This window comes from Chaetodon trifascialis, chromosome 5 (genome assembly GCF_039877785.1).
Source record: "Chaetodon trifascialis isolate fChaTrf1 chromosome 5, fChaTrf1.hap1, whole genome shotgun sequence".
NCBI classification, from domain to species: domain Eukaryota; kingdom Metazoa; phylum Chordata; class Actinopteri; order Chaetodontiformes; family Chaetodontidae; genus Chaetodon; species Chaetodon trifascialis.
Genome location: NC_092060.1, coordinates 26,216,970 through 26,237,621, shown reverse-complemented (window position 1 = coordinate 26,237,621; position 20,652 = coordinate 26,216,970). Strand labels below are relative to the sequence as shown.

At 40.5% G+C, this 20,652-nt stretch overlaps 1 protein-coding gene across 6 annotated transcripts in view; it reads right to left on the bottom strand.

Annotated features, from left to right (window-relative positions):
- ldb2a (LIM domain binding 2a) overlaps positions 1–20,347 on the bottom strand; it is an 88,153-nt gene extending 67,806 nt beyond the window's left edge. For all 6 annotated transcript variants that reach the window (XM_070962824.1, XM_070962825.1, XM_070962822.1 and 3 more), the window contains exon 1: positions 20,062–20,347. In XM_070962824.1, the coding sequence (XP_070818925.1) occupies positions 20,062–20,193 (132 nt within the window). In that variant the 5' untranslated portion in view covers positions 20,194–20,347. The remainder of the gene's footprint in view (positions 1–20,061) is intronic.
- Between the last annotated feature and the right edge of the window lie 305 nt (positions 20,348–20,652).

Below are 20,652 nucleotides of genomic sequence, written 5' to 3'. Positions count from 1 at the left end.
TGCTATACAAATCAAGTTTATTATTATTATCACACTGTACAGTTATTGTATTATTTGTAATAGTAGTTGTGACACTAGCAGTAGGATATTAGCAGTTTTAGTAAAAGCAACAGTAATAGTAGTAATATTAACAATATCAATACTAGTTGCAGTAATAATTGTAGTACTAGTGCTAGTATTTGTGATCAACAACAGAAACAGCAGTCATCTTCTCAGAGCAGGGACAGCAACTCTCTGAGGAAATGCATACATGTAAATCTCTGTGCCCTGAAATTACTCCCTAAACGGCCGTTCACCCTCTTCCCCTCCTCATGAAAACCTCAGATAATGTTGGCGGGACAACCTCCACTCCCCCTGCTCTCCCCCCTCCACCCACTGATGTTTGACTGATGCTAATTTCCTCTGACACGTTATGACAGATCACTACGTTTCATTCTGCACAGGGCTGAGGGACGGCAAGCACTTCCCAGATGTTGACAATTACCGTTGTCACCATCGAGCAGTGTCAAGCTCAATAAGCAGCAACCGGAGCGCCTCGCAGGTCAATGTGTCTCAAGCACGATGCGTCTGATGCAAAGAGGAAAAGATGCTGCTAAGAAGACCTAGACCTGGACCCTCATCCAGCTGGCCAATCAATAGGTGATCATGACTTAGTGGGGAAGTCTTTTGGCAGGCAAACCAATCAGATGAACTGTGGACCACACCAAAAGCAGTTTTAATAATTATGAGGTATTTTGGAAGATTTGTCCCTTAATGGAAAGAGTACAAGTTTTCAAAATAGATGTTTCAGTTTTCATCCAAATCTAATACTTTTTTTTCCAGACTTCTACCAGGAATTTTATGTGACAACATGCTGCCTCTGTTAGGATAAAGAAAAAGTCTGTTTTGATCAAATAAATTTCCTCCCCCAAAGAAGCTTCTGGAAACTGCAGGACACATCCTTATCCCAACTGTTTCAACACTTGGTCTATAAAATCTCAAATAAGGGTGAAACATGCCCATCACAATTGTTGTCTGTATTTTTTACAAATTTACAATGATATGAAACAGAGAGAAATAGGAAATCCTTACATCTGAGAAGCTCAATGCAGCAAATGTATGGCCTTTTTGCTGATGTTTAAATAAAGCAAATTGCAGTTTTGTGAAAACAAAAGCAGCATTACAGCAGTTATAGCCTTCTCAAGTCTGAAACATCTGATCATCCTTGTCCCTTCAACATGATTACTACTAGTAAATCCATCATCATTTAACTGTGCCAGTGCTCCAAGTTTCATCAAAAACTGGACTGCTCAATGAAATCATCATGTGTGGTGTGAAACCAGTAATTATAGCGCTCCCGTTAGGTCACTCAGTGTAATTGTTTAAATGATGGAACACTTCAAAAATACATCATCCACCCTCACAACAAATGGATGTGTGGATGCATGCCAGGGTAGTCTCTGTGTATGCGCATGTGCCGCTGACCAGCTGTCCACTGGGAACCAACTGCATGAGCTGCCGTGTGTGTCTGTCTGAGTGTGTGTTTGACTGGCTGTGTCATACTGTGAGAATCAGCAGGTGTGAACAGCCAGCATGTGTGTGCTGTCTGTTTCATGTGCATACATCTATTTTAGAGAGATGGACGGAGATGAGTGACACACCAGGACTAAGCAGACAGACAGAGAGAGAGAGGGAAACAGACTAGTGCTACTCTGCATTCAGATTGAGTTCAACCCATAATCTAGTACCATGAGGGGGCGGGAACTCCTGGGATTGACAGCCAAGCAAATGGTGAACAACACACACACACACACACACACACACACAGAGCAGCAGCTCTCTATGATTTCACTGTGCAACTATGGATTATCCTGCTCTGTGTAGTTCATTTCTATGTTCTGCTCCTTGAACTGGTTCTAATTACACAAAATAAGAGTAACATAACACAGAGATTAGAACCACTGTTGTGACAAATACCCTCTATATTTAGCATTAAAGGATAAGGCTGTTACTGTCCTATATTTTTCTGCTTATCAACAAATCCCATCGAGAGGCCAAAACAATCTCTCTATTTGTCCCAACTGGAGAAACTGTTTACACTACAATCATGAATTACCCCTTTTTTAACATTACACTACTTCATTACATTACACTACTTCAACTGACATTACGCTACGTCAACTGACTAAATGACAATAAGGTCCTTCAGGTCAAAATGTTTAGCTAGCTAGCTACCAAACTCAATTTGAAGTAGTTAAGTGAATATTTTAAATGCAATGAGTAAAACAAAACCATGGGAAAAACTGGCATCAATATCACACATAAAATCCAGCTTTAACCCATTTAACTTAACAATACTTTGCTTTTAAAACGTTACTGTAGCTAGCTAACGTAATGCACTTCCAGTTTTCGTCTGGCTAGCAAACGTTAATTGACCGTTAAACACTACGGAAACGGCGGTGCACTGAGCTAATATAGCAATCTTGCTAGCTCACACGCACTTAACTCTCAACTTTACAACTACAAAAAAAAAGTTAAAAATATCACTGAATATCAAGTACAATGTCAAATGAAATACTCACAAACCTTGTGCCATTATCAGTCAGGCGCCAAACAAATACTAACTACGACACTTTCAAACACAAAAGCCGACATTTTTCTTCGACAGCCTCTTTTCGGAACCTTCACCAACACTGTACCTTCAAAATAAAAGCTCCAACATTCATGAGATAGCAACGGGTCCGCATAATATTATCTTAATAAAATAAGTATGAACTGGATAAACATGAAAACAACACATTTATTGAGTACATAAGATCTGCAGATCTTATCAAATTTGATACACCAAAAGTATGCAGTTAAACTAAACTCCACCTCAACCTGCTGCTGCATTTAAATGCTGCTTCAACTGCAATGTATCAGTAATTATAATCCAGTATTAAAATGTTAGACGGTGGCAAGAGCTACTTAATCGCCTACAACTTTAGTAGTTCATTTTGATACTTTTATTATGATGATGTTAGTGTAATAATAATTTAGTATTTTGCTCCTTCTATTTTTTTTTTTCTATTTTCTACTTACATAAACGTGAATGCAAGACTTGTACTTGTACTTGTACTTGTGGTGCTTCTATAGTGTAGTACTACCACTTTTACTTAAGTAAAAGTTCTTAGTATGTTGTCCAGGGCACAGAATAATAAGATACAGTATTTCAGGCTTTGATACACAGACAATACTTGAAAGTGGGGTACATTTATTGTTTGTTTTGGCTTTCATGGGATTTGTTGACAACATGAAAATCAAGTGTTTCACTTGATTGACTGTTGAACTTCTATTCCCACTAAAACAGGTTAGATGATTTCATGGAAAAGTGTGATCCCAATTTTGACTTAAACTGCCTGGATTTAGTGCCGGAGATAATTTTTTTTTTTTTTTTTTTTTTGAGTGCTGTCATCCTGAGGGCTCCCATCTCTCTGTTTTATAGACGCTGGTATTCATTAAGCTTCCTCTTACTGTTTTAATGGAAAGTGTTTTACTTAAGCTCCCACTTCTCTGTTTTACAGAATACTGTCTTGCTTAAATCCCTCTTATTCAGTTTTACAGAAGAGGGTTAGTTAACCTTCCCCTTATGACCGCTGCTTTCCAGTATGATATCTTAGACTCACTTTTACTATGATTTTAAAATTGTTTCTCTCTTACGTGTTTTCAAGCATTTTCCTGAAAGCGAACCTTTTCACAAAACAATATCTTCTGTTCTAACTCTATGTAGTTCATTCTGGCAGTCTACAGATATTTGGCTCAGGCCTACCACCCAAAAAGAGCATGTATTTCACAAAGAGCAGAGTTGACAGCAGTGTCAGCAGGGTCCAACCATAGATGATATGGTTTAGTTTGTGTCTCTGTTGAAAAGGCTCCCAGTCAGACAACAGAGGAATCTGAAAATAACAAGCACATTCCATGCGACATGAACAGCATTTAGTTTCAGCATTCACAAAATAAAACAAATGGCACTTGGCAGTTTCATTGCTGTCCTCCAAAGCACCTATTTTGTAAATTAAATATGCATTTAGTAGCACTAGCTAATAAAGCTAAATGTTGCTCAAAACCTTTCCATTATATGCAGGGGACAGTCTATTTAGAATCAGTAACCATTAATTCTCCAAACTAGAGCTTTTGGACAGCTTTTGGACAGCGTCTTGCCAAGTTGTAAAACGTGGCTGGCTGAGCCGTGGACCGGCCAGGTTTGGCCCGGATCTAAAGACAGAGGAGAAGCTGGATCTGAGCCAGACGGGCCGGAGAACAGCTAAAGCCTAGCCAGTGGACACAAGCCATATGAATCCTCTGGCTGAAGCTGAACAAGCCACACTGGAGGCTCATGGTGCCGTGGATGTTGTCTTCAATTTCAATCCCTCTTTTACTGCAGGAAATGTTGGGACTTTTCCTTTTATTCTGTCATTGGTAGCAGGTTAGAAACTTGTAAATGATACATATTTACTACGAAAACAGAAGGCTGCACTGTTCTGTCCTCCAATATCCCATCAGCCTTTTTTTGTTTAATCTCAGCCTGTCTCTCTTTACATCCAGCTCCCTCTCTCTGTCTGTCTCCCGTCCTCTCTGCAGCTGCTGGCTGACAGAAAACGTCCTGCTTTCATTTACACCCGCGGACTCTCTGACGAACCACGTGCCGTGACAATGTTTATTGTCAAATGCTACAAATCAGGCCGACTCCGAGGGACCCGAGGTGAACCGACACGGTCGCAGCCGTGACGGCCGTCAGCCGATAAGGCTCTATTGATTCAAACAGATCGCACCTCATCTGGGGGGGATTTATCAATGTGTCAATTGCCCACTAGGCGACCACAAATCACCAGTGCTGGCCAGGCCCCGGGGATTTATGGGAAATCCAGAGGATTGGAGGGACAGCATAGGAGGATCCTCAGTAAATAGCAACAGAGCTGAGGGTTAAGTCCACGCATATAGAAATGTCCATACAGGATGGATAGGCAGATGACACATGGCAACAGAAAACACAAAGAAGTTTTACTGGATCTAAAAGCACACAACTGCACCCGGCATACAGTATATGCATCTATACACAAATATACTCATGCATATACAGCAGTGCGTACTCACAGTACATACATCTTTATTTACTGCATAGATATTGTGTGCATTCACGCAGCCACATAAAAGAAGATCACCATTTTCTTCCCTCACTCTATCTAACAGTCCATAAACCACTAATGTCTCTATGTTTAACATGAACCATTTTCCCAGCAAGCTTTTGTTAGTCTGTATTTTTTTCGTTGCTTCCAGCCTCTTGTGGCAGAAAAGCCTCCAAGAGTGTAGGCGTGTCTGGGGCCTGACCTTGGAGAATTACCAATGTCTGAAACCCCATTCAGCTCCTGAATAGCATGTAGCCCGGTTGACTGGTGGGCCAAGGAAGTTTTACTGTTGTCAAAGATTCAAACAGCCTCAGGTTACTGAGGAGCATAACAACTTAACAGAACCAAAGACTCTCTAGATGTTTCAAAAGGATCTTTAGCAAGGTGGCTTTTGGTTGATTGCATGGTGAGAGGCATTGAAAGGTGCAACATTTTAAATAGAAGTCTAATAAATCTATTTATTTATTTATTTTTCTAGAGAAAGTCACACCTCCTCTCCACAATCATGATTATCTTGAGTTTTGTGGCAGCGCCTTCACCAGAGGAAACACTCTGCTGCAGCAGTTTATGTCAGAAATGTTCATGATTAGGTATTCACAAGAAAATCTCCAACGCTAATTCAAATTTTAATCCCAATTAAAGAATATTAAAGAGGTTTTAGTATCTAATTCAGTTGCTGAAACAATTACTTGATTCATCAATCAGTCAACCCACAGATGATTAATCTGAGTGCAAAATGTAAAAAATAAAATCCGGGATTTATCTTTTTAAATGTGTAGATTTGCTACTTTCGCTGCTGTTTTGCATCACTGTAAATTGAATATCCATCTCAAAAGCAATTTGATGATAGCAACTTGGGCTCTTTTGGGTTCTTTTGTTAATTCTTTTTAATCATTAACAGATAAAAAAACAATCACTCTAAAAAGAGCTAATGAAAATAATTGTTACAGCGCTTCCCTTAATGTTGGTGCTATAAAAGCGTAGAACGTAACACTGGCTTGACTAAGAAATTTCATGGCTTTCTCAGCACTGCATTATGAATTCTGTCCCACAGGTACTGTTTCTATTTAAGGGTCCTGTGGATGACAAAGCACACGAACTACAGCTTTAGACTACATAGACAACACCTCTTTAATCATATCAGACTCGGTGCAAACTAATGTTTGATATCAGAGCAGTTTATCCTCTCGGTTCTTAAGTGTTTTTATCGAATGCAAACTTAACATGTTGCTGCATTTGGCCACATTACAGCCACCAGCCAAGCATTATGCAAATGAGGAGCAAATGAATGCAGCAGGGGAAAAAAGTCATTGCCCTTGAACAGCCACAGCACGTTCACCGGGAATGAACTTTCTCTCTATAAATGAAGTCAGTGGAGAAGTTCCCACGTTTAATTGCGCGTCTGCCAATTTACTTGTTCCTGCTCTCTCTCTCTTTTTGTGTCAGAAGCTAGGAGCAGCAGTCAGAGGCCGCTGTTTGTGATACAGTATAGATTTAAGGTTGATGCACAGAAGCTGTTTGTCTGCTGTTTTAATGCAGGAAGCATGCAGAGGAGCTGCTACAATGACTTCAGGATACATTCAGCACTACTGGCTTTCACCCAGGAGGTCGTAGGATTGATCCCCACAACAGCTTTAATATCACTGTCCTGCTGAAGGACAAGATCAAGATACACACTAACTGGCTGACGTGGGACTTCAGCTAAATTCCTAAGAACAGCTCGCAAATAACTAGAGCTGAAATTGTTAATCAACCAGATCAACAGAAAACTGAAAACAGTTCTGATAATTTGATCATTTAGTATCAGTGAAGTCACGAGGGAAGTGGTTCCAAACTTTGTCATGACCCTTCATCAAACATTACAGATTTCTATGAGGTGTGGGCTCTTCAAGAATGCAGCAAGCATTCAGATTGTTTAATTTAGATCATTTTTAGAGTCCTGAAGAGGCAAAACTATCCAATATTTTACAAAAAAGACAAATAAATAAATAAATATAATCTTATGGAGCAGATTTATTACTTATTAATGATCTGGTGACCCCTCAGATTTATCTTGTCAGCCCCTTGAGGGGTCTTGACCTTCACTTTGAGAGACACTGGATTAGAGGATTTGCAGCTGTTCTCTGTTTAAACAGTTGTAAATTCAATACTTTTGGGTTTTTGGACTGTTGGTCAGACAAATCAGGCTATTTCAAGATATCACTGTGGATTCTCTGAGAACTCTGACGTTTTGTAAATGAAAACTATTCAATGAATAATCAAAACAAATGTCACACAATCATTAATTCCAGCTCAACATACAAATTCAATTAAAGAGGAAGAAAACAGAAATGTGCAGAGATCCATAAACGCCTCATCTCAATGAGGGCAAACAGAAATAAGTCAATATCACCAGCAGAAACACACAATTATGGCACCACGTTAAGTGACAACAAACATCAATAAGGATGAGAACAACAAAAACAATAACAAACTGCATGAATAACAAAGCAAGGAAGTTAAGTTCTTTACTTCTCCCATGAGAAATTAAAATGAAAAGGAAGGTGAGGATTCAGGTTGACTCGGACACACTTCCCATCCAGTCCGTGCTCTCCACCGCTGAGCTAATTAGACCTGCAGACAATCAACACACGGCACACTTCCTCCCAACGCCTAACAAGAAACTCAATCAATACTGGATTTCATCACATCCCCACATATTGTTTGGTTTAAGTGAATGTGCTCTGGTGTCACTATAGTTAGCTCCTACTTTTAACACACCAAACAAGCTAAAGATAAATATAAGAGTAAAAAGCTCTTATTTATTACTTGACAATATTATGTTTATATTTGGTTCATCTGATAACAATATTTTTAACTGCTACAATAATAATAACTATCTTGGTGAATAAAGTCAAACTGTACAGCAGTTATTGTTCCTAATTGTGTTAAAGCCTGGTTATTGTAACGCTGCGAACATGTTTTTTACTGACAAAAGAGAAAAATGTCATGTATCAAGTGGAGAGCAGCAGTGAATGTGAAACCACTGGATTAGAAATTAGTCTGTGAATGGCAGCATGATCTACAATAATCATTGCAAACCAGCATTTTTTAGGTGCCAGAATGAGAATGATGATGATAAATTTCTAGATCCTCTCAGTGCAATGCTACCAGAGCTGTTGGGCATCCAGAGTCTTGCTTAATGACACTTCAGTAGCACAGGCAGTTGGCTGCACGCAGGATGTTTCGGCAAAGAGCTTTTGACTGACTGAATGATCGTTAGTTCAGATTCATGCCTGGATGATACGGCTGCTGGAGGAGAGTATATATGCTCAGCAACTGTACAAAGAACATGAACAAGTAAATGAAAACATTCAGGCCTGTAATATTCTGTCCATTCATTATTTATTCAGAATAGTTAAGTTTGTCTAACAAGAAAAACACTAAACTACATCAAGGATTCAAACAGCTGATCAGCAAAATGACGAAACACCCAGAAACCGGCGCCGAGCGGAGGCTGGCTCCTGGTGAAACTAATCTGAAGTACAGTGTGTCTCCCCCATGTTCACTGTATCTTGTGCTGCGCTTTTTTCTGCTCAATGATGAAATATTCTAAGCTTTAATATAAGTATACAGCACAAGTTACACTGCTCTCTACAAGCTGTGTGGCATCAAAGCAAATCAATTTTAAAGGACTAGAGTAAATCTCTTTGGGCCAGCTTGTTGTGTGTCTGTATGGAAATGAAGTCCACCCCCTTCCAGTTTAAACAGCACAGAGAAGGGAAAAGGAAAAGTATAGGATGATGGACAATTAGGACTTTCAACTAAAAATTATCATATTCTTGACAAAAACATTCCTGTAGCTTGTCAGCACTTCAGCTAGAAACTGCAATTGCAAAATATGCAGGAGATAATGACGAACTTTGCCGAACAATTCTTGGAAATGGAACAATCAAGAGCAAAAACGAGGCTGCCCCCCCGAGAAACATGACAGCTTTACTCACTTCATCGAATCCCCAAAATCGGCGTATGTTCATGTCCAAGCGAGGCTGTGGTGGATGATGGATGGCTCAATAAAACACTGGACTTTAAAAGGAGAGACCCATTTGTTTCCCATTTCCTACCAATAGAATTCAGTTTTGGTTTCCTTTAACCGTGACTACAGTCATCCCTTAACCTTAACCGAGTGGTCCTTATTGAAGCCATGATGGCGAAATGTCCTTAACAAAGAAGCAATTTTAACATAAACCACAATCTTTCTAAGTAGTTTTTGTGCCTAAACGTCACCAAACCTTGCCATAGCTTTGTCAGATCATAAAACAGATTCATTTTCCCAACTGTGTGTGATGGTTTAGAGAAGGCACTGACAAGCAAACCAGTCCAGATAAAAATAATTACCTGTGTCAATGTAGAGGGCACAGAGAAACAGCATATGTTGTCCATGCCATAAAAAACTGCAGCATAATGTCAGAGTCTACATACTGTTTGAAAATGTTTTAAAGGACCAGGACCCTCACCTCACCCCTGTCTTTCCATGAGTGTAGGAAAACCTACGGTGGCCAAGAAACCTGGAAAACTCAATGTTTGGTTCTGGGCTACTGTAGAAACACGGCGGTGCAATATGGTGGACCCGCTCCCTCTAAGGTAATGAAAACACATCAATTCTTATTTTCAGTTGATTATACAGTAATAAAAGCATACTTATGAGTATTAAAGTGCCTTCCTGCCATATTCTGGCAATAGGTCCCACTAAATTTCACACAGCGGACCTTTAAAAACAATCCTCGAGGCAGGTTTCAGCGTCTCACTCAAACACCCTTCAGCACATCAGCTGTAGGCAAGGATCCAGCCTGTGACCTCTTCGCTTCAGGACGGACTATCTAACCACATCGGGGAGAGAGAACAACAGGACATAGACGGACTACAGGCCCGTCTGTCTCCTCTGTTATCAGAGCGACAGTGCAGCCTGGAAGGAACCATGGGAAAGGGCCAGGAAAAAGGTGGGTCTATTGTCCGAGCATCCTGCTGGATGTGACTGACGCTCATTGTTTGACCAGAGACCTTGTTTTTTTTTCTTCATATGATTTTCTGGGAACATGCTCTCAGAGCATCCCATGCACAGTGTAACGTTACCGGACCAACACGGTGAAATGAGATGATTGTGTGAATAAGTGTCACATAAAGTACACACAATGGAGGATATCATATTTAAACCATATCTTTTTAATGTATTTATTTGCCATCCTTTCATTTTCATTTTGTGTTAAAACTCTTTAAAGGACTGTGAATCTTAGTTTAATAATAAAACCACAATAACACAATGAACACAATGAATATCTTAATTAGAAAACCAAGAAAACAAACTTCTTAAATGAAATAATTAACCCAAAATATATTTGATTTTAATGAATGAAACCTCGGCTGCACGGTGGCGCAGCAGGTAGTGCGCGTGCCTCACAGCAAGAAGGTTGCCGGTTCGATCCCCGGGTCAGGCGGGGCCTTTCTGTGTGAAGTTTGCATGTTCTTCCCGTGCATGCGTGGGTTCTCTCCGGGTACTCCGGCTTCCTCCCACAGACCAAAAACATGCTCATTAGGTTAATTGATGACTCTAAATTGTCCGTAGGTGTGAGTGCGAGTGTGAATGTTTGTTTGTCCTTTCATGTGGCCCTGCAATCGGCTGGCGACCGGTTCAGGGTGTACCCCGCCTCTCGCCCATTGTAGCTGGGATAGGCTCCAGCCCCCCGCAACCCCGAAAGGGATAGGCGGTATAGATAATGGATGGATGGATGGAATGAAACCTCATAAAATGACTGGATCCTAACCCTACCCAATACCAATTCTAAACTGATAACCCACATATACCACATGTACATATATATATAACTCCACTGCTTTGACATTGAGGGAAAACACAAAGCTTATAACATCGATGGATGTCACATTTTATGGAAATATTTGATTTCTCAAGGCTGCTTCTAATAGATTTGACTCAAGATCGCTAGAAAAGGTTTTCGAGGAAAGAACGAGAAGGAAATGTTCAAACCATACTTCAGTTTGAAGGTCATCCCCGGCCTGATGTTTTCACCAGTCTAAAAAGTGTGTGGAGCGACTGGTGAAGGGTGCCAACATACTTCAAAGATCCATTTATACTGTTTTTTATGCCTTCAGCCATGAAACACCTGGATGGCATGTGATACTGGCTTGTTTCCTGAGATACAAGTTGTGTTTTTGACAAATGTAGTTTGTACGTCAAATGTACGTAAACACAACAGGTGTTAGCCAACAGTTGCTTATTCACACATCCAGCAGGGACAGAGTGGATAATCATTCCCTGATTAATGTAAATCCAACATTCACTCTCCTTTAGCTCTGTGTTTGGTCTCTACCATCTGTTGACTGTGATTTGGTGCTGATTTTGGAGGGTTTTTTGCTGAAAACAGCTGCTTGATGTGCCCAGAAATAAAGCTATGAGAGCGGTGAGAGTGAAGCAAAACAGTAAAGTTTTGAAAAACCTGCATTTAATGTATGGTTTTGTCCTTTCTGTCTCTATTCAGTGATTTCCCACCAAAGAGCAGCTTTATAAGGAATGAAATGATAAACAGGCAGAAGGTATTCAGCTAAGTTAACAGTAATGACCACGGTTGTTTAAGGATTATTTATTATTTTAAGGTTACTTTTCCCTTCTTTTCAAATCTATCAGCCTGTCCACTCACCTTTTAGCGGTATTATGCTTTAATTTAGCGAGGGGGATGCAGGCAGAAGCTAATGTTATTCAGTCCTTTCAGTGACTGGCAGCATTATGAAAATATAAAATGTTTTTGTTTTTAATGCAAAAGCTCTGAGAAACATTTTACGGGCACACAAAAGCAGATGTCTGTTCATTGTCAATAAGTCTGTGAATCATAACAACACATATTCAAGACTTGGCTGATCGAGAAATAAATAATAATGCTGTTTAGCCAGTCCGGGCCAAGGAAATCACAAATGTTTTGGACTTATTCAGAACTTGTTCTCCAATGTTTTGTTTGTTTTGTTGTTAGGTGAGAGGGAAGGAGCATGAACAGTGATCTTTGACTCAAAGGTATTTGATAATTTAATGGACCCTGTTAAAAGCAGCACTGTCCAATCAATACTTGTATCTCGTTAACTAATTAATAAAATACCTGTGAAGATTTCCTGCATCACTTAGGGTGGTTTTAATTGAAAACAAGTCATAAACACCAACAATATGCTTCACATTCTGTTCCTTAATAACTGATTTTAAAGCCTTTTGTTCCTTCTTACATCATTAACAAAAAGATTAAAAGTCAGTCGTGACACATGCAAAGCCTTTTCAGTGATACCTACAGTGGCTGGCTTGTTTTCCCTGATGGTAGATAAATCCAACAGTAATGGTTCAGATAAGGGCACTGTGATGTTCAACACCTTTCTGGTAATTACGCTCAGCCAGTTTCACACACGTACACTGCAAAAAATTTACACGTCTTAGTGAGTCCTGCTTGAAGTCGATGTTTAAATGTCTCTCGGTCGGATGGAAGGTCTGTTTTATGCTTTTTATGAAAGAAATTATGAAAAGCTTTGGCACAAATTGTGTGAAGCTGTGATGCTGAACTTTGATGCTTTATGCTAAAGACATGTGAAATGCTAAATATCTGCACATTTACTTCCATACTCTAAACAGATTATTATTTGGTAGAGATGACGATGAAATGAAACTACTTGCTTTATCCACAGCACACACAGACACTCAATGAACTATCACATAAGACAAAGGAAAGCAGCAACGCCTCACAAGCTGGAACTTTGCCATTTTTGGTTAAAAATAACTTAAAGTATATACTAATAACAATGATTAATTGATCATTAAAATAGCTGCAGATTTTTCTTAGCTGTCATGAATCTCATGAATGATTTGGTTCTTAAATGTAGATGTACTGTTGTCATTATTAGCTGTCGTTTGTATTTGCTTGACTCTGCCTTTATTTTGTTCATATGATCTGAGATATTTGAAGCATTTATTTATATCATTCATAGCTTTGTGCTGTTATTGATTTGGTTGTGCTGTTTTAAGGTTAGCTGCTTTGTTTAATCTATTTTTTTTTCCTTTGGATCTCACTGTCATGATTGTATTCATGTTTTATTTGGATATCTTTTAATGTGCGGAGCCCTGGATCATTAGTAACTGCTATGGCAGCAGCCAATGGGCATCCAAGAAAATCAACAATAAACATGCTCGTCTCTTTTGTATCCTCAGTTTAGGATTTGAGCTGATCAAATAGATCCATTCTGACATGAAATCTTGATGTTTTTGTTGGTTTTAAACACTGAATGTGTCTCAGAAATAAAGATGGATGTCTTTATTTGACATGTCTGTAGTCAATCAATCAGTTTTTATAATTCATTGTTCAAATCACTTTTCAGGCAAGAACATGAGCTGCTCCCAGCCAATCAAATGTTAAGATTGCTGCTTTTTTTTTTTTGTTATATATGATAGTAAATGTGACATCTTTGGACTGTGGAAAAGAAGCAACCGGCAGGCAGCAGCTTGGACTCTGAGAAATTGTGAACCAAACATTAAGTGAGAAAATAATAGTCAGACTAATCAATAATTAAAGCCATTCAAACTTCTTTTGAATGCAGATTGTCAGTAAAAGAAATCTCCGGCTGTGTTCGCGGTGTCTCGGTGGCTCATCTTTAATCCCTCTCTGTGAACCTTACAGCTCAGTGCCAACTTGACCTCTACATCATAAGCCTATTCATGTCAATCTGACACGTAGTGCTGATGGGAACAGATCCACTTTGCCCCTCACAGGAACAAGGGATTTTGCCATAATGAACACTCCAGTTCTTCCAGTTCCACGGTCGAGCCAATGAGTCAGGTCTGTGGGCCCATTTGAATAATGAGAATGAGACTAACTATGTGAAATAGACACAAGAATCCAATGAATGGCCTGTCAATCACTGTTACTGATTGCATGTCTATCCACTGCGGAAGTGGGTGACCATTAGACCCACTGTCAGCAGCAGCAGAGAGGTTCCTGAACGCAGCCCTGTGGGTATTATCATGGCGCCTCCATTAAAATGCTTTTGTTTTCCTTCTGTTTCACCCTCTGTGTTGTAGTTTTACTTACAGTGTTATTCTGTGTCCCCGCTCTCTTCTGCTGAATATTAATGTCTTCTATGCTAATGGCCTTACACCGACTGAGGTCGACCAAGCTCCTCCTCTGAATGTTAATCCGCTGCCTCATTTGCATACGCTTAAGTGTCAAATTCCCCCACAAATCATTGCAGCTGCCTCCGTACGGCGAGGCCAGTGCCCCCCGAGCGACAGCGCAGAAACAATGTGGTCACACCGTATGCATAGCATCAAATCCACATCAAAGCCTGTTTAGATTGCCAGGTCACAGCGGGTTCACATTGTGTAAAATGAAGGTAATGGGATAGCAGTCAGCCTGGTGCAGAAATACAGCCAGGCAGGTAATAAGTATGAATGGAGCAGGTAATAAGGTTGGGATAGAAACAGACCCGTGTCATCTCAGGAGCAGGACTGTTTAAGCTGCAGCACAGTTATCAGTTCAAAGGTGAGTGCTGATCCCAGACAAACACACAGGACTTATTGTGTCGTTAGGTTTTATTCTTCCTTATTTCCACGTGTGCTTCTGAGCGCATGGCAGGTGAAAAGGTCGTTACCGAGAAGGAACAGAAAACAGCGCTTCAGCGTGTTTTAATGGAAGCGTTTCACCTGAAAATCAAACATCTGTTTTATTAACAACGATGAAATCTGGGAGCAGAAACCACATAAAACATCATCAGGATTAGTGTTTCAACCCACAAAGGGAGACATCATCAGCACTATAATAAAGTGGAAATAATTAGTTGATTAACTGAAGTGGATTGAAAGAAAACTATTCTGCAGCGATTTTGATGAATGATGAATCATCATCAGAAGTCAATTTGAGCAAAAACACCAAACACTCTCAGACTGCAGCTTCTCATTTGTGAAGATTTGTTGCTTTTTGTCACTTTATGAGATGAATATTTTGGGGTTTTAGGGTGTTTGTCGGACAAAACAGCCGATTTGAAGAAGTCACCTGGGCTTTACGCTGCGTGACTTCTCACAGTGAAATGTTTCATTGAGAAAATAATCTGCAGATTCATCGTTAATGAAAATAATCATGGGTTGCAGGCCTATTATCATCATCACTATAGTAAAGAGGAAAGGATTAGCTGCTTTCTCGATGAGTCAGTTTTCAGAAAATTATTTGGCAACGGCTTTATTAATTAATTAATCATCTATGTGATTTTTTAAAGAAAAATTCCCTGCTTGCAGCTCCTCAAGCGTTAAGACTCGCAGATTTTCTCTCTGTTTGTTTGACCGTTAGTCAGACAAAACAAGACATTTGAAGACATCGCCTTGGATGCAAAGAAAAGATTTTTCACTATTTTCTGAGATTTTATTGACATGCTGATCGACTAATTGATTAACAGATAATGAAGTAATCATTAGTTGCAGCCCTTTCCTACACAGCAACTCTCTCCACCTACACGTACACTTCATAGCTGAAAGCAAACACTATGTTTTTCATTCTGAGGGCTACAGGAAACAGACATATAGATGAGATCATGTGTACACCCAAAAGTAAACTACGAAACATCATAAAACAACCGCTCTAATGCACTGAGCATCACCAAAATTGACTCTTAGCTGTCTATAATAGCACACGAGCATTTGAGGGTGGATTTTTTTCGTGGTAAAAATCATTTCTCTGGCTTTTAAAACGATTCATGAGAGGCGATGCTGCAAACACGGTCCACTTAAAGTTTTAGTCCGTGCAACAATACCGCATGTAAGAAATCAAAAGAGTAAAAACAAGATAACAAGTCTCCGTCTAATTCGAACAACGTGTTATTTCACTCCCGGAGGATTAGCCGCATAAAGCTTTTGTTACAGATGTCACTTATACTCGTACAGACTATAACTTCCTCTGGGGGTAAGTCTCCTCCAAGTGTCAAGTCCTTGAGTCCTGCGCCTGCCAGTGTGAGCGGCAGTTGCACCACCAGCCAAGCAAATTCAAAAGCACACTCATGAATAAGACAAATGGAAGACTTTCTAAGAGAGGAGTGACTTCAGTCGACTCCTTCAACACTTTCCTAAAAGGCGGTGTCATACTGAGGCTTAGTCAGTTCCCCCGCTAAGAAACTACTTGGAACGACGGGACTGCAAACTACAGTGAGACATTTTGCTATGACGGCCTGCCAGCAAGCACGATGTTAAGTACGCTCGGAGCAATTCTTACCCCTAACAATGGCTGTCCTTTCACGATATTAAGCGTCTTTACTTGGATGATAGTTCTGACAAGATGGCTATTTGTGAGCTTGAAATCGTTTTGACTGGATCAACAAAATCTAGCAACAAATCCAGTCAAAGAATGGATTTAACATGTCTCTTCACACTTAAATCCACCAGAAAACTCCATGTTATATGTTCTTTGGATCAGCTTGTTATCTTATTTGTCTTCCACAACAAGACAAAAACAATAGAAGCTCCTGCTCGTAATCTAAATAGACTACAAGGATTTGTCTAACTCTAATGTTCAGCTCAAAAAACATGCCGAGAAGACCCTGATTAAATACATCTACATTTCATTTGTTTTTGGGTGTTGGTAGTGCTATTTATGGAGCACCATCCTCCCAAATCCCAAATAAATCTACCTGTACTTCTGTTTTTGGAGTTTTCCAACGGCTGGTTCACAAGGAGACAACTAACAAAAAACATAAGTACAGTCACTGTGTAGGATAACATACTGGTCAAAATAACAATATATTTGCTCATGCGTAGCCCATATAACATAGAAAATGTCCACATTTGGTGTAATAACAAAGCTTTTTGCCCACTTCTGTATTTTGTTACCTTCCGCAGCAGTGTGGTTGGGTGGGATCCCAACCAATGAGGAAGTAAAGCAAATGTCAACAAATCACAGTGGTTAATATTGTAATATATTTTCAAATTTAGCCAAACTGATACCTGAAGCGTCCGTTCACTGCCAGCACTTTCTATCAAACACAGAAGGATATGGATCTGCAACAGCTGCTAGCGGCAAAACCTTGATGAAATATTCAAGAAACTATCCAGCAGGACAATTCAGCTATTTTCTTCTAATGGAATCCAGATTTTTTTTGTGTGTGTGCGTGTGTGCACAAAAACATCCCAAACTTCCTGTTTTGTAACAACATCGTCCTGACCCCACGCTGATACTGACATGGCCTCGTTTCTAAATGTGAGCTGACTTTTAAAGTCATCTTATAGGAGACGGACTGCGCAGCGGCTCAGTGATAAAAGAGGCAGCAGAATGACCCTTCAGGCACGCATCATCATTAGGGGACCAGCAGCTAACCTCGCTCTCCAGGAAGTAAACAGCTTCAGTAGGTCTGTCTCATCAAGCATATACTATATTTTTGCACGATTGCCCTTCTCAGTCTTAGAGAGACAATTAGACATTATTTATGAAGCCTTTTCAAGGGAGATTTCTATTACAATCTTTTCCCTGCCTCAAATATTTTTTCACATGCAATAGGTTTGTGTAAATTGATGGCTATACTTCTGCATCCACGGGGATAATTGCTATATAATTTTCCTAAAAGCCTGAACTGAGATGTATGGCACATCTGGATGCAAACAAATTGCAAAACTCGATGCATTAATTTCCCACTATAAGACACTACTTCTTCCTCATTATACTCACCACCTGCATTTTAATCAAACAATAAGCACATTGCTAAAGAGAAGACATAATATACACTCCTGCTGCTGAAGAAAGAAAGAAAGAAAGAAAGAAAGAAAGGAAGAGATGAGGAGCTTTGAAGATGCTATGAACACCTACGGGAACAAAAACCTAATTATATTATTATGCAATTATATAATTTAGTCTGAGGTGATGAAGGTAATGGCTTAAACTGACATGTGCTCACATCATGAAAGGCATCCATGTATATTATCAGTCGCATGTTTGTTTGTGCTGGACACACATCTGGTAGTGCGTTAACACAAATGCACGTCATGCTATATCTGTGTACGTGCATGTGCAGGCCGGTGAGTTTGTGCATGTGTGTGTGTGAGTGTGCATGGTGATTGCACTTGGTGTCTGGGCATGTGTGGTACGGGAGTTGAGGTCCACTGGGGCTTGGACCACTCCGTATGAATAATGCATCAGACTGGGCCGTTGCATCTCAGCAACATTGCCTTGGTCTGCTTAAAGTTGCAAGTTCCTCCTTAGGAAACTCAGCATCATTCTGCGGCAGTAACGCTGCTGGATTCCCGCCTTAAAACCACATTTCCAAAATGACTGCAAAAAATTTCACATCACATCATTTAATTATGACATATTTATCCAAAACACTGCAGTTTTTAATGTCTCAGTAGGAACCTAATTCCAGCCTGAAAGACTCCAACAGCAACCAGAAGTCACATTGTTTTTAAAAATTAGATATTTGGAGCTGAAACAAAGAGTCGATTAGTAGCTGATTTGATTGATATAGAATTAATCAGCACCTGTTTTGAGAAAAGTTTTAAAAATGTGTTCCAGCCTCTCAATTGTGAATATTTTCTGGTTCTGTGACAATTACAGTTTTAGGTTTAGGACATTTTCAGAGGTCACCATGATGAGATTTTTTTGCTAGTTGCTGATATTCTTCAGACCAAATGCTGAATTAATCCCCCGAGAAACAACTGTTAGGTTCACGGATAATGTAAACAATTCGTAACTACAGTCCTAACATCTGAAGTTCAAGAAGTGAACAGTCAGGTTGCTAAACGATGCTTTTTATTGCATGATGCTACTGTCTGTTCCCCTAAAGGTTCCTTGCGAGAAGAACCAGACACGTTGGCTGAACTTTTTATCTGCAGGTTTACACGTTTGCGCTCACAGAACAGATGCTGAAGACAGATGCTTGCTATATAATTCACAGTGGGATCGCCAAAGGTTTATTCTGAATGACACTGAACGCCACACTCGCTGAGCGCCCAACTAGTTGAAACATCAGCAAACTGACGTGAAATTAATTCCCCCTCCAGCAGTTATATTAAGACCATCTTATTTTGCAAGCGGGGTCACTTTCATTGAGGAACTCCATCCAGAAACACAGTGGCGGATCATGAATCATGGGACACATTATTTTGCTCTAACAGTTACACCACAAACACTTCAGCGGGCAAACTCTCCACATTCTTGTTGGGCTTGTTTTTAACCAAACACAGCATGCAAATATGTAAAAACGGCGATATGGAAATGTATGGAAATGTGTGCAAATGCATCAAATGCACGTGAAAAGGCTTCTTTGCCTCAGTCTATGCAGCCTGGTTATACTTGAACAGTCCTCTGCACATCAATGATCCTTTTTTTTTTTTTTTTTTTTTTCAATTCCTCGCTGTGTTTTGTTTACATAGGCTGTAACTTTCTGCACTTATATATAACAGTGCAGGGAAAGTCTTGATTCATCTTTAAACTGTTTCACCTGATTTTTTAGTTTTTCATTAAAACGTGACGCCTACTTCAGGTGGATCACGCAGCTCACATAGGTGACACTGAAGTCACGCATTTTAAACAAGCTAATTGGCCACGTGAAAGCGTCTCTTCCACATTTCACCTTTTTTCCTCACTTAAATGTTCGATTTGAAGACTCGTCACTTCAGAGGACGATATTTCTTGCTGCCTGGTCTACACACCGGAGCCTGTTTACTTTCACCTCAGGAATGTTTGGCACTTTGGCATCATCCACATCTCCTGATTGACAGACCTTTATGCTGACCTGAGCTCCCCCCCCCCCCCCCCCCCCCCCCCCTCTCCCCTCCTCCCCGCACCGGACCTCCACAGCCCGCTTCCCTCCCTCCAGTACCGCAGCCTAAACGGGACCGTGCCGCGGTTATCTCCTGTCGGCTCACCTCTGTGCGCGCCTGCAGCCGCTTGTTCATCTCGTAGATCCGATACTCGGGCTGGACCATGTAGGGCGAGTGTCTCCTGTAGAAGGGTCCGAAAGGAGACGAGTAGAATGGGTCGTGGGTCGGATTGGACATGGTGGCTCCTGGCGAGGCGCACGGCGCGATTTCAACATCCAACGGGCACGGCAGCGCACATGGGAGTGCGATGCTCTCCGAAGACCCCCAGTGGGAAGCAGCCGCTGTCGAGGCTGAGCTGCACTCTGCAAGTTGGCCTGCCTAGTTCGCTGCTATAGCGTGGAGCTGGAAGAGGAGGAGGAGGAGGAGGGAAGAGGAGAGGAGCGGAGGAGGGGGAGGAACAGGGGAGGGGGGGCAGAATTGAAGAGGGAGGAGGGAAGTCGTTTCCTGTTCCCTCAAGACCTACACTCAGTTTTGCACTCTTGCAAAGTTCAAGTAAGACCTGTGTGTGCGTGCGTGCGTGCTTGCGTGTGTGTGTTTGTGTGTTTTCTCTAAAGTGATGCAATGTTTTCGTTCACATGAACTGATATTGTGACTATAAAGTCTTGAAATTCAGCGTTCACGTTATGTTTGTAATCA